At 45.8% G+C, this 13,887-nt stretch overlaps 1 protein-coding gene across 1 annotated transcript in view; it reads left to right on the forward strand.

Annotated features, from left to right (window-relative positions):
* The first annotated feature begins 257 nt into the window (after positions 1-257).
* Positions 258-13,887, forward strand: part of SFXN5 (sideroflexin 5) — a 168,437-nt gene continuing 154,807 nt past the window's right edge. Inside the window, exon 1 of the mRNA XM_074951956.1 lies at positions 258-422. Within this exon, the coding sequence (XP_074808057.1) occupies positions 366-422 (57 nt within the window). The 5' untranslated portion in view covers positions 258-365. The remainder of the gene's footprint in view (positions 423-13,887) is intronic.

The following is a 13,887-nucleotide window of genomic DNA, read 5'->3' on the forward strand; positions in this document are numbered from 1 at the left end:
AAGGGGTGTGTGTGTGTGTGGGGAATAGGACTCTGAACTGAGGAGCCTCCCTACCGCCTCAATTTCCCATGGTCCCCTGTTCCCGTTCCCCAGACTACATTCCCCATGATGCACGAGTGCTGAATTACACCTCCCATCGTGCCTCACCAAGCCGAGACTACATTGCCCAGGAGGCCTTGCTCCAGGCCGCTAATACTACATTTCCCATGATACCTCTCGGCGGGGGGGGAACTCCATCCCCCAGCGTGCCCCGCGGGGCCTGCGGTGGGCCGCGTCCAATAGCAGCGGCAGCGAGGCGCGGGGCCGGACCCGGCGGCGGCGGAGGAGGTCGTTCAAAGTGGTGGCGCTTGCAGGGCGTGAGGGGAATGGCGGAGCCGGCGGAGTACCCCCCTTTCCAGCTGGGGAAGCCCCGCTTCCAGCAGGTACGGCCGCCATTTTGCCGCGCGCGCGGGGCGGGGGCGGGGGCGGGGGCGGGGCCGGGTCGGGGGGGCCCCGAGGCGCGGCGGGGAGGTGGGCTGTCAGGGGCGCCCCGTGCCGGGACGAGGAGCCGCCGGTGGGGACGGCCGCCTCCCGCCCTCTGCCGGCTTCACCCCCGTCCCGCGCGCTGATTGGTGGTGACCTCCACTCCTATTGGTTCTCCGCGCTGTCACTCACTGCCCGTGCGCCCCGCCTCTCCCTCCCGTGGCTCTGTCGCGGGGTTTGCGGTTGATGCCTGTGGCTTCGGGACGTGGAGCGTGGCTCCGCGGGTTCGAGCCCCCGCGTGGGCCGGACGGGGCCGCGTACGCCCCGGGAAGAGGTGCCGCCTCTCGGCCCTGCGTGGAAAGCGAAGTCTCCCCCTGCCTCTCCGCTGCGGACGCTGGGTGGGACTGCTCTGAAATCCGGCAGTGGGGTGCGTGAGGTCCGCCCGCCTGAGCCCTGCTGCCCTGTGGTTGCTCATAATTCATGGTCCACGAAGGATCTTTTGGGTCCCCTATAGGGGAGAACAGCTTTGAGACGTGTCTGACTTTTCTTTTGCAGCACAGACAAGAATCGGGTTATTTTGAAAGGCGGAAACACATGTCACAGCTTATCGTCCTTTTTTTTTTTTTTTTTTTTTTTTAAGATATGGAGACAGTTCAGAAAAGTAAATATTGGATGTAATAAAAATCCGCTTATGCACAGATCTCTGTACAAGGCTGATAATTACACAATAGCGAGGTGCTTCCTTGAAGGAGTGGATTATTATAGAATGAAATTACATTTTGTTTCTCCCACCTTGACTTTAAAACACTCCTTTGCTAAAACGTTTGCCAGTGTTTCCGTGTGATAGTTCTGTTGATTTCTTTATTTTTATACCGCGTGGGTTGAAGTTCAACACAGATGTGCAATGGGCTGTGAATGCAGAGGGAGATTAGTTGGGAATTCGCCAACCCAGTGCAATAGCATTGACACAACTGCAGTGGTGGGAGCAGTAGTGTCAATAGATAAGGCATAGGCATCTTCATCATCATGTCAGCTATCTCTGCCCAGCGCAGGTCTAGAAAACGTGATAAAAATGCAGCTGCATCAGCATAAAAGAGAGGAAACTTCCTTAGGGAGGCTAGTGAAGGCAAGACCTGATATGGTGAACATTCTGCTGAGTTTTCTGGATTCTCTCCAGGAAGGGTAGGGAGGAATTTTGATCCCATTTAAAATAACTACTTGTAACTGCTCTGAAGTAGCTTGTCTTGTCTATTGACTCAAATGGCCATTTAACAGTCTAATTACTTACTTGTATGATCACTGGTTTGTCAAATAAAGGATTTATGTCTAAAAATGCTTTCTTGGCAGCTGTATGTGCACAATATTGTAACTGTTCCAGAGATGACACAAGTTAGGTAAATACTGGTGGTTAGGAAACCTCTAGATGTGCACAGTAGACTAGGTTTGGTCAACATGCCCTTCCTTTTGAAATTTTCATGTAGAGTCATGAAAAGTGAGTGCAAATTTTGGAGCTGTTAGGCCCCCAATTCCGTTTTGCATTCTGGCTGCTCCTGCATTAAGAGATTGTGGGGATTTTGTTGTGTGGACCATTCTTGGCCATGGCTTGGCCCACAAAGAACTTGCCCAAATCTTGTCCAGTGAAATATAACCACATACTCTAGTTCTTTGGGATGGTGGCAGTTTATGTAATCTGCCCCAACAATTGTTGGTTTCTTTCATTGAAGTGAACATGAGAGCACTGGACCGAGATGTCAGATCTGGTTTTCAATTCATGTGCTTCTAGCTAACAAACAAAAAGTTAATTACAAGAGTTTGCTTGTTAATATGATTCCTCCCTTCCCACACCAGATTATTGGGAATTTGTCCTAAAGGCCATAACGCTTCCAAGGAGACGTTTTCACTATCCTGCTGAGATCTGGACAGGATCTCAGTGTGACAGCAAAGTTGCCAGACAGTTGACTTGCTAATTGTAGATGGCAGCTTCCCTGGAACTAAGGCAGCCTATCTGCTTTTAGGGACTCAGAGACATAATGTAAAGTTTAGTATTTGGTGGGAAGCAAACCTACCTTACTACTTACCTGTCTATCTACAGAAGGAAGGGTGGGCTTGTGGTTAAGGCAGAGGACAGGGAGTCAGGAGAGTTGGGGAAGTACAGTGAGAAATAATGTGCAGCGAGGGGCTATTTCATTGTGCTAATAACCTGCTTGTCTCAATAAGTCAAGGGATGTTCAAATTGACAAGACAGATCTTTTTAACTGGACAGAAGGAGGAGACACTATACAGTCAACACAGATGATATTAGCCAGGCTTGGCAGGGCTTCAGGCACAGACCCAGGAGCATTTTGTTCATTAAGGAGCGATCATCATTTGTAACAGTGCTTTTAAAAAAAAAAAAAAAGAAAGAAATCAATCTGGAATGGGTAGGGCAGGACGTTAACAATCACATACACATTTTAAGATGTCTGTCCAGGTCGTGGGTCTCATCCAGATCCCAGGAGACAAGCTACCATATCAGCAAAAGTTCTGTGACAACTAGACAGAGACCAAGCTCTGAATAGGAATGTAGACTTCTCTCATTGCTAAGTGACTAGATCTTTTCCCCTAGTGTTTCCTATTCTTGTTGCTAACCAGTGGAGTTCCATGAATGGGAACAACAGTATGAGCACGAATGCAGACCCGATGCTATTGCTTTGACCAAAATGTCGAATAATCCTGCTTAGAGTGGATCTAAATAGATGACATGAAGGTTAAAAATGCTGGTAGCATGTCTACATTAGTGCTTCCATTGCATCAGCAAGGGGAAATTTTAGGGGGAAAGGAAAGGTCTAGTATCGACAAGACCTGTGTTGGAGTTCACTCCAGTTCAGCATAAGCTGGTGGGGCTGCTGCCCATGTTATCCCCTGTTGTGAAGTTAGAGGACTAAAACTTAAGTTGATCTAGCTACTTTGCTCAGGGACGTAGTTACGCTGACCTAAGCCCCAGTGTAGACACCACTAGGTTGACGGAATAATTCTTCCGTCAACCTAGCAACCACCTCTTGAGGGGATGGATTTACTACAGCAACAGAAAAACCCCTTCTGTCGCTGTAGCAAGTGTCTACACTATAGTGGCATAGCTGCAGTGCTGCCACTGTATGCTTGTAGTGTAGACATACTCTCAGTTTCCAGGGCAAGCATGCTGGCACTTTTTTCACCATGACTAAATGAACGTGATAACCTAGGGGGGAAAGTAATGTGTCTTAAAAAGCAAACAATCTTTTTATATCAACTGTTCAATGAAATCCCCTCTCCTTCTCCCTCAGCCCCCTGGTACTGACCAAAGGAATGTGTGTTCCCAAATTCTTTGTTTATTGTCATCCACTGCTGTGTGACATTTGGACTGATCTAGAAGATCCTTGGTGTAGGGATCTGATTGATAAGGCACTTTTATCTTTACTTGTTTTATAACACACCAGGGAGACTTATGTTGCTATCTAAATTCTAATACTACTACTTTCGGATCACTTTGTTCTGTTTCTTCACAGAAATGATGGCTAGAAACAATCCTGTGGCCCTTTAAGAGGAGATCTGAGTCAAACAAGGGCTGTGAAAAATTCAGTTGAGCGAAATTAAGAATCTTTGTCCTTGAGGAGAAAAGCAAGGAAAAGCTGCCTGCTAGGAACAAAACCTTGGAGGGAAAAACTTGCATTTTGTGGGGATTGATTTATGTGAGGTAGGATGGTTTCACTCTTCCCGTTGTTTCCCAACGGAGAAAGTGATTTAACACAACATTTAGGACGACTTGTTGAAAATATCCATGCCCACTGGTACAATTATAAATGATGAAATCTGTCCCATTTCGACTGAATCACTTCAGCTACTTTCCTCAGGATCGTGCTAAGTCTCTGTCAAGTCTCTCACTGGGATGGTTTCTGGGGTACCCAGGACTTGAATCACCTTGTTACCCCTCTGCATTCAGAATGAAGGAGACTTGCTTGTTCTTAACTGGGTGTCTGCTCCCTGACACCTCCAGCATGTTAGCCCAGAGCAGAGTACTTGGGTGGCTATGCCAGCCCTTACCTGGTCTTTCAGGGTAAAAATAGCACACCCCAGTCCCTGAGTCCCTTTGAAGCGTTCCCCTGTAACGTCCAGCCCCTTCGTCTCCAAATGCTTACAGAAATACCAGGTCCACTGACCCCAAGGGAACAGTGCACACATTGGTTTGTATGATTCAATGCAGGATCAGCTCCTTGCTTAATACCACAGCACAGAGATATATTTATAGTGAAAACAATAAGTTCATTGTCAAAGATTCAAGAGATAATGAGAAAGGGTAATGGAAACAAAAGGTTACATATAAAATAGAATCATAGTATGCTTTCTAGAGACTAAACTTAACTGTTACTGTTAGGTTAACTTCCTGTCTAATGAAGTTTATCTCACCCAAAGCCTTTGCCAGCATTTTCAGCCCAGGCTCGTTGAGATCCCGTTTTTATGAATGTAAATGCACTGTCCATTTACTTCCTAGATGCAGGAGGATTGGGTGTCTTCTTTGTTCCCCACATAGAGTCCAGCAAACCTTTGAAGTGTATCTCCTGATAAGGGTATCTCTTTCCATGCTGTGCTCTTCCCTGTTGACTTCATGTCTCTCTGTATGTAAATATGCCTCCCTTGTGTTCACTTACAGTGCTTAATTTACATTCCAACAGAGAGGCTGGTGAATAAACAACTTTTATCTGTCAGGAAGTCTCTTTGTCCACCTCCGCTGGAATACAGAATCTAGGAACTTGTTTTCAGTATACATACATAACTCTTTACATAGTGTCTGCACATTTCACAACAATATTAATGACCAGTGTGAGCCTGGCTTTCGTCTGAAACTCCACGTGACGTTCTTTTGGTGAACCAGAATTAGGATATTCTTGTAATCCCTTGCTGGCTGGCATTAAAAGCGTCTCGGGTCACACAGACATTTTTTTATTTCTTAGTTGCCTTCAAATCAAGGTTTGATTTGGCAAAAGAAGCCCCTTTTTAAAATAAATGAAGCAATACAGAAGTTACAGAATCTTGAGAGACAGACCCTCTGCATGATCTAGAATAATTTCCTTGTCATTAGGGAAACCCACAATGAATTGAAGCCATGTCTGGGCTTCCCCGATGCTAGAGATTTCCCCTTTCTCTTTGCAGGATTGAAGTGCAGTAAGTGTTAGACCTGAAACATTAGGGGCAGACAAGCTTATCCTGATTTTACATGGTTTCTCAGCTGCTGTTCTTTGCAAAGTTAATTAATTTGCCCCTATCAAACAGATGTGGAGACATGCTTGGCAAGGTTTTAGATGAGGTGTAGATCTTTCGCCAAGCAGAAATAACTGGGGCTGTCAAACACATTATGTGAAAGGTCAGTTCCTACTCAGGCTGCCTCAATTAACACTTTCCATTTTGAAAATGTTCAGCGAATGAGGGCCTTCTGTCTCCTCTAGGGTTCCTTAAGAGCCATTGAGGGAAGAGGTCTTCTTCAAGGACCACCTTGTCTTGTTTTAAAATCCACTGCCATGAGATGTGTTTGGCTGTCAAGCTGCTTTGCTTTGCACCTGAGGCCCCATCTTCACTGGCCAAAGGACCATGCTTAAAACCATGTTTAAACACAGTTCAAACCTGAGTGGAGCAAAATCGGTATCTGCAATACAGTGTAGCTGCTGCGTGTGTGTGTGTGTACAGGGCCAAAGGATGTTAATCCCATGTTTAAAAACTACCAATTTGGGCTGGATTTGTACCAGAGAGCAAGAGATGAAAGGCTTTCTGGCCTTGTCTTACACCATTTTAATTAAATTAGTTCAGCTTCCTATGTGGACACTCTTATTTTGGGTTGATGGCATAATTTGTTTTATCTCAAACTTCTTCCTAATCTATTTAAACTAAACTGAAATAAGTCTTGCTGAAACCAGAATAAACATGTCCACTCGGCCTTCTGCACTGTTTTAATTAAATCACTTTAAAATGATACCTTACGTTAAACTGGTACAACTCTGCAGGTTGGCAAGTCCTGTCTTCCATTACCAATCCTCCAAGCTGTCCATTTCGTTTATATACATTTACAGTGTATATAGTTTAAGAAATGTCAGTTTTCACTTTCATTTAAATTTAAGGTGATAGTCAAATGTTACAGTTGCCTGTTAACCTCCTCTCCTCTTCCTGAATTTCCTGAGCCTGTAAGAAGTATTTTCATTCTTGTACTTATCTTGAAGTCAGCTGGCTCTCGCATGGCCTACAGCACAGTGACTTAATTGAAATGGAGCTGTAATGTACTCTCTCGCTCCCTATGAACTGCTGTGCTATACAGAGGACTTAATATTCCTAGCCACTTTTTAGAACTGAACCCTGCTTTCTGGCTGGTGAGAACTGGTACCAAAATAGCCTCGATTAATCACAGCAAATTTGTGTTATTCAGTTTTCTTCCAGTGAACTGTTTACTACAACAGCTGTTAAAAGAATCAGAGGCACACTTTTATGGTACCTGAGGACATCTGAAGGTCAAGTAAATTTGCAAGTGTCTTGCTTTTTAAATTCTACTCCTTATGTAGAAATATGGGAGAAATATCTAGGCAGTCATTTCCTAAGGAATCTGCCAGCCAGAACTTTATGCCCTTGGAAATAATACTATTAATAAAAGAAACATCTTATATTTTCAGTTAAAGATATTCTCTAGCTGACTGTGGAGTGTTTGGGAGAGCAGTCGGAATGGAGAAGGACACCAAACCCCTATCATTCTGTTGCAGCAGCCTCCATTAGATAAAATTTCTAACTCTGCGCTATCCCTCCCTCCCTGCAGAATATGCAGATGGACTCTGAAAGATTAGCAGAGGAGGTTCACGCCTTTGCTGCCAAAGGCAGTTCATCCCTAGCAGAGCTGGCAGGAACAGAGTGAAACAGACAAGGATTGTCCTCATCAGTTTCACTCTGCTCCTTTGAAGTGCTACTGGGGGTGTCCTATCTACAGGTGGTGCAATATACTCCAGGCCTCTTGAGCTTCAGGAGTTGCTCTGTAGGGACTGGGAAGAACAAACAATACAAGAGGAAGTTGCCTCTGTTGTCTAGTCAGCACCTCGGAGTTCAAATTTGAACCTGCACTTTCATCTGAGTTATGAGATGTTGGGATTGCAGCAGACGGCAGCACGTTCAACTCAAGCCTCAAAGAGGCTAGAAGTACCATGCACCTGCATTTCTGGTTGACTGTAGGCACAACATCTTATCACCCATATGCAACCCCTGGAGTATCGAAGACGAAGGGGAGAGAATCTTGAATTAAAAGGGGGGCAGAGAGAGGAAGAAATAGGGAGACATGGAGGAAGTGATAAACCTACACGATCTAGTGGTGAAGAGGCGAAGAAGTAGGGTCAAGCAGAGGACACAATGGAGCAGTGAATAGTGTATGCTTAGTGGGGAGATTCTGTTAATGAGTTTTCATAACTAGAGTTAATTGGATGCGTATCTGAAAGAAACACAAAAATCAAACCACCTCATAAGTTTTGGAATCTGTCAAAACAGTGGGCAAGAGAGTGTGTTTGCAGAGAGCCAGGGAAGAAGCAGTAATGAGTGAGGCCCGAATAACACTGATGCACAAGCAATGTCTCCTGTTTAGAACATGTAGGGTCTGAGGCCATGTCTACACTACAGAGCCCCCTAGTGTAGACGCAGTGTAAACCCCCAAGAGTCATTCTGCTGGAAAGCATCTCCTCCCCAAAGGACACTAACTATGCCAGCAGAAGTGCTCTTCTGTTGACATAATTGCGTCTACACTGGGAGTTTTGCTGGCACAGCTATGTTCGCTGAGGGAGGTGATTTTTTCTGCAACCACACTCCTGACCTACGTAGCCAGGCTGTCATAATTTTGTAGTAGAGATCAGGCCTGAGGCTTCTCTCTGCTTTTATGTGGCAGCAGGAGCCCCTTATTTTGGGCCAGGTTGTGTGCTTGTGACCCCATTTTCACACTGTATAACTTTAAAAGTGTTGTTAGGATTTGCTCTTGGCTTTTCTTGCTGTTCATTGGTTGCCACTAGGACAGTGGCATATTTCCATAAGGGGCCTTTCACTTTCCCAAGGACGAGACTCAAAGATACTAGAGTAACCGTTTAGCTCATTAGAAGCACTGATTAATCAACAACCCCCATTTGTTTGTTTGTTTGATCAAAGTTCCCAGAGGCCTAGTCTTCTCACTGGTAAAAATGGTGTCACAGCTTGAATGACGAATCCCAAATTACTAGTAGGTTTTTAGTTAATGTGGCAGGAAGAATAAGGGAAATCTTGTTGAAAAATATGTCTGATGTGCTTTGTCTCACGTAAATGTGTTAAAATGATTTGCTTTATTAATGGCAATGTTTGAAGAGTCTGATAGGAAGAGTAAGAGGAACAGTATTAGCTAGTTTACATACTTCGGGATCAAACTGAAAAACTGATCACAATAAAACCAGCAATACATTTTAAAAGTACTGTTGTTGGAACTAATTTGACCACTGAACCTATTTACAAGGTGAACTAAGCAGATAGAACTACCAATTGTGGCCTGTGTCTCTAGGTCCAATTAAATTAATACCACACTTGCCATCCGAATGCAGCCACAGGTCTCTTTGACTTAAGTGGGAGCTTTGGCTGCTCAAAGGCTGCAGCATTGAGGCCTTAATAAATGACTGAAAAAAAGGCATTGTTTTCTTTATGAGATGCAGTGTCTTGTTTAATTGTGAATAAAAGTGATGGCAAAGTGTTGCATCATTCAGTGAACGCTGTTTGGCAAGTAAGCAGTGTTAAATGTCAATGTATAATTAAAAGCAAAGGTGTTTAGGAGCTCTTTGGTTGGAATCTTCATAATTCTATTAGAAGTTGTGGCTCTGAACCTTTTCTATTTCCAAAAATGCCTAAGAGACTCTCTTTGAGAACTGATTTTGTTGATCTGTGGTAGTTGATCTGCAAAATGCTTTGCAACTTCTCAGCTACTTATCCCTTAGCTTTTCATGCAGTGCTCTAGGCTTTCACTTGAATTTGAATAAGAGACCAGATGCACAATGTATGGACCTATTTGCTACAAGTAGTTATGTTTGAGAAGGCACACTGACTAAAAATAGAGATGGGCTTTGGGATACAAAATTTTGATCAGAATTTGAACTGCTCCAATGTTTGAGGAAGGTTTGGATCTAGTGTTTTGATTTAGGCATAGATGCTTATAAGTGGATACATCCTTTGTTGCTTCTGCAGAACTTGAAACATTTATCAGATACAGTCTAACTAAGAGATTAAACCTACCAACCAGAAGCTGATATGCAAGATGAGAAAGCACCTAGTAAGGTCCAGGGGCAACAGACCCTACCATAGCAGCAAAGTGAAACTTACATGATTGCTGTCAGTTTTACTTCTGCACACAGGTTTCTGGATACCAGCAGTGAAGTCGTGTCAATTAAAGGCTGTGTTTGTATGATGAGGCCTGGCAATCCTGGGTGTGAATCTACAGCACACTAGCTTGCCACACAGGAACATCCTGTGTGGACACTGCTACAGCTCGCTCCAGGACTTTCGCTGCAGCTTCGCAACTATGCTTTCAAATGGTAGGCTGCTAAGCGGCACTCCAGGACTTTCAGGGGACTGTTGCAGTGTCCACACATGATGTTACTGTGTGACAAGTGGTGCACTGTAGAGTCACACCCAGGCTTGTCACGCAGGCACAACCTTAGTCTCCTGCTTCTTGGGATAGCTTGAGCAGACACAGAGGCAACAGAACTGTCTGTCTACAGCCTCAAGAAGAGAACGCTGCCTTAATTCACATATAGTTCATGCTTGGAAGGTTCCCTTCACCACCATGAGTGTTAGAAATGTACCTTTTTCAAAAATGAAAGCTTAAATTTTGCAGAAATTTGTGGATTTTATCCCTTCACCTGAAAGGGAAAGTTTCCCATTCACCAGTGGCAAGGAGAGGAGAATTTTCAAGACCCGGCTTATTATTTTGTGAAAGAAGTACTCTTTATGCTGATATTTCTCTCTTTCCTATATAATATACATGTGTGCTTCTGTAGCACTAGTGTTTAAAGCAACGTTTTTCAAATGCAGCCACTGTGTGGGGTTTTCCTGTGGCCATGACAACCTCCTGGGTAGAGATGGGGGAAGGGGCAAAGCTATGAGACTCCAGGAGGCTCCAGAGGCAGGTTGGGCTTCAGCTCCCCGCCTCCCACCAGCTCCAGCCATGGGGCTCCGGTTCTAGGCATCAGCCCAGGGAAACGGGGCTTCAGCAGGGCCAGTCTTACTGGGCACCATAGTCAAGAGGCAAGGAGTGGGGTGAGCCTGGGTTGTGAGGCCATGGAAGGGAGCTCAGGGCAATAGGGGGGAGGAAGCAGCGGGGCCTGTGGGGAGCCTAGGGGAGTGGGTGGAGGCAGCAGGGGCCAGGGGAGGATCTGTGGAGGAGAGGGGAGGCAGCAGGGCCAGGAGCACTAACATACAACTGTATATTATTTTTATTATTGAGTCTGCAGAAACCCCCTGCATAAATTTTACAATGATTTGGGTATGTATATGTGCATATTTATTTGTTTTTCCTAAAGTCAATTAAATATTTTAGGGAAATTTGTCAGAGTGGCCACCAGCAGGAGTTGGTGGTCTCATTCTGAGGCCACCAAAAATTTTGTTGTGAGAACCTCTGGTTTAAAGTGTGGGGGCACTTTAAGTACTGTCTTAGCAAAGTTGCTGCTCCCAGATTATGATAGACTTCTCACTTTTTTTTTTAGACCACTGTCAGCACTGTGTAGCAACTTCCATCCATATGGTTTTCCAATAAGTGAATTAAGCCTCAGAACAGTCTGTGTAGTAGAAAAGGACTATCTTCATATTAAACATGGGGAAACAGAGGTATGGAGAAGTAAAGTGATTTTTCCCAAAGCCTTTGGCCATAGGACTTGGGCCTGGGAATTAGAATTCCTGTCCTCTAACCTGACCAACACCACGCTTCTTCTCATGTTGCTTCTCTGTCCAAAGCCAAGTTTTATTTTAATGAAAAAATATAATTTTTTAAGCATTTTGGTTGTTTGTGAGAGAGCCAAGCTTGCGTGTATGTGAGAGGGAGAGAATCAGGAGAGAGGAGGAAGTGTTTTTCACCAATTACATTTTTTTTTCAGATGCCTGATTAACAAAGCTGCTCTTTAAAAACTTGGCCTGGATGTGGGAGTGAATGAGGTTTAGTGCTGTTGTCTTGTTTGAAGAAATTTGGTTTAGAGACAGCAGAGTGAAATGTTTGCTAATAACATAGCTTGTACTTGCCGTACACGACTATCCCTAGCTTTAACAAGGCATTGACGTGGGATGTGATTGAAATTAACGTCTGTGTGCAAACCAGGCCGGTAGCCATAGGTTCCAAACACATTACTTCATTAGGAAAAATTAATTGCCACAAAACTGTGGCTGATCCTATTAGTTGGAAACCCACCTCCCCAAATAATAGGAAATTCAGGAGAATTAGGGCTTGTCTACACTACAGGTTACGTTGGTATAACTTATGTCACTCAGGGGTGTGAATAAGGCACCCTCCTGAGTGATGTAAGTTACTCCGATTTAAGCGCCGATGTGAACAACGCTATGTTAGTAGGAGAGCTGCTCCCGCCAACATAGCTACTGCCTCTCGTAGAGGTGATTTTCTTATGCCGCCGGGAGAGCTCTCTCCATCAGCATAGAGTGTCTTCACCAGAGGCGTTGCAGCTGCGCCGCTGTAGTGTTTCTAGTGTAGACTAGCCCTCAGTCTCTGTTTCGGGCCTTAGCCCAGAACAGCAGAGCCGTTGCCCTCTCATTGCCTGTGTCTGTGGCTAGGGAAGACATGGACTGGATTATCCCCCTCAAATCTTTCAGAAGAAGGAATGAAAGGAGCAGGAAAAACCACTCAAATGATCAGCCATCTGTCAGAGGGAAAGCATTTGATTTCGGGAAGTGTGTGGGCATTTTGGGGGTGGGGTTCTATGTAGCCTCATCCCCTGGCAAGCCCCGAGGCAATGCCTCCAGGAATCAGTGGTGTTTGTGTCAGCATTAATTCTAACTGGTTTCCAGTCCAGACCTTTCGAGTCTCTTCAGGACTGTGCGTGTCTGTGGCACAAGAGCAGGCTGGAAGGCAGGGGCAGCCTGACTCCTTGGGGGTTACCCTCTGGAGAGGCAGGAAGAGCAGTAGACTTTTCCTATAGATCTTGGGAATTCCATGAAGTTGGAGAACCCCACCCCCAAACAAATCTACCAGAGACTATCCTGTCCTCTTCCTGTTGACACAGGATTTTGGTCTCTTGTACTTTATTATACAATAAAACCATATGTTTCATAACAATGCTCAGTATTGGATGATACAAATGTTAACCAACAAGCATAGAAGGGCTTGATTCTCCCCTGTCTTGCATGTTGTATCCTCATTACAACTTCACAAAGTGCATGTAAAACACTACCTGACAGCATTTCACTTCACACTTACTTTGCACAGGTGTAAATAACAACACAAACTGCAAGGCAAAGGAGAGGTCAGGTCCAGATACCTCCCCTGTTCGTGTTTGAATCTTGAGGATCTTGAATCTTGAGGCTCTTCTGAATGTCTCCATTGCTTATTAAAGTTTTGTTTGACAAAACCAAAAGGAGGGGCAGTGGGGAAAAAGTAGGAGACCACAGAGTGGGAGCCTTCAGGATAAGATAATGTGTGTGTGTGTGAGAGAGAGAGCGCCACACATGATAGATCAGAGGTGGGCAAACTGTGGCCTGTGGGCTACATCCTGTGGAACCGTCCTGCCCGGATTTGAGCTCCCGGCCGGGGAGGCTGGCCCCCGGCCCCTCCCCTGCCATGCCGCGCCACCAGCGCTCTGGCCTGCTGCTCCTACCGGGCAGCGCGGGCGGTGTGGCTGGCTCCGGTGGGACTGTGAGTTCCTGCTGCTCTGAGCAGCTTGGTAAGGGGGCAGGGAGTGGGGGGGTTGGGTAAGGGGCAGGGGGTTCCAGGGGGCAGTAGGGGACAGGGAGCAGGGGGGGTTGGATAGGCATGGGAGTCCTGGGGGGGCTGTCAGGGGGCGGGGGTGTGGCTAGGGGGCGGGGGAGGGTTGGATGGGCGTGGGGTTCTGGGGGGGGGGCGGTTAGGGGCGGGGGGTCCCAGGAGAAGGTGGTCAGGGGACAAGGAGCAGGGGGGGTTGGATAGGTCAGGGTTTCTGAGGGGGCCAGTTAGGGGGTGGGAAGTGGGAGGGGGTGGATAGGAGGCAGGGGCCAGGCTGTTTGGGGAGGCACAGCCTTCCCTACCCAGCCCTCCATACAGTTTCGCGACCCCAATGTGGCCCTCGGGCCAAAAAGTTTGCCCACCCCTATGGTAGATGTTAATCGTGTCAGTTAATCCACTACTGCAAAGCACTCGTACTATGGTGATGAGGGTGTCTAAGAACTTATATAGACTTTAAAATGAAGTTA

Source organism: Natator depressus, chromosome 4, assembly GCF_965152275.1.
Source record: "Natator depressus isolate rNatDep1 chromosome 4, rNatDep2.hap1, whole genome shotgun sequence".
NCBI lineage: Eukaryota > Metazoa > Chordata > Testudines > Cheloniidae > Natator > Natator depressus.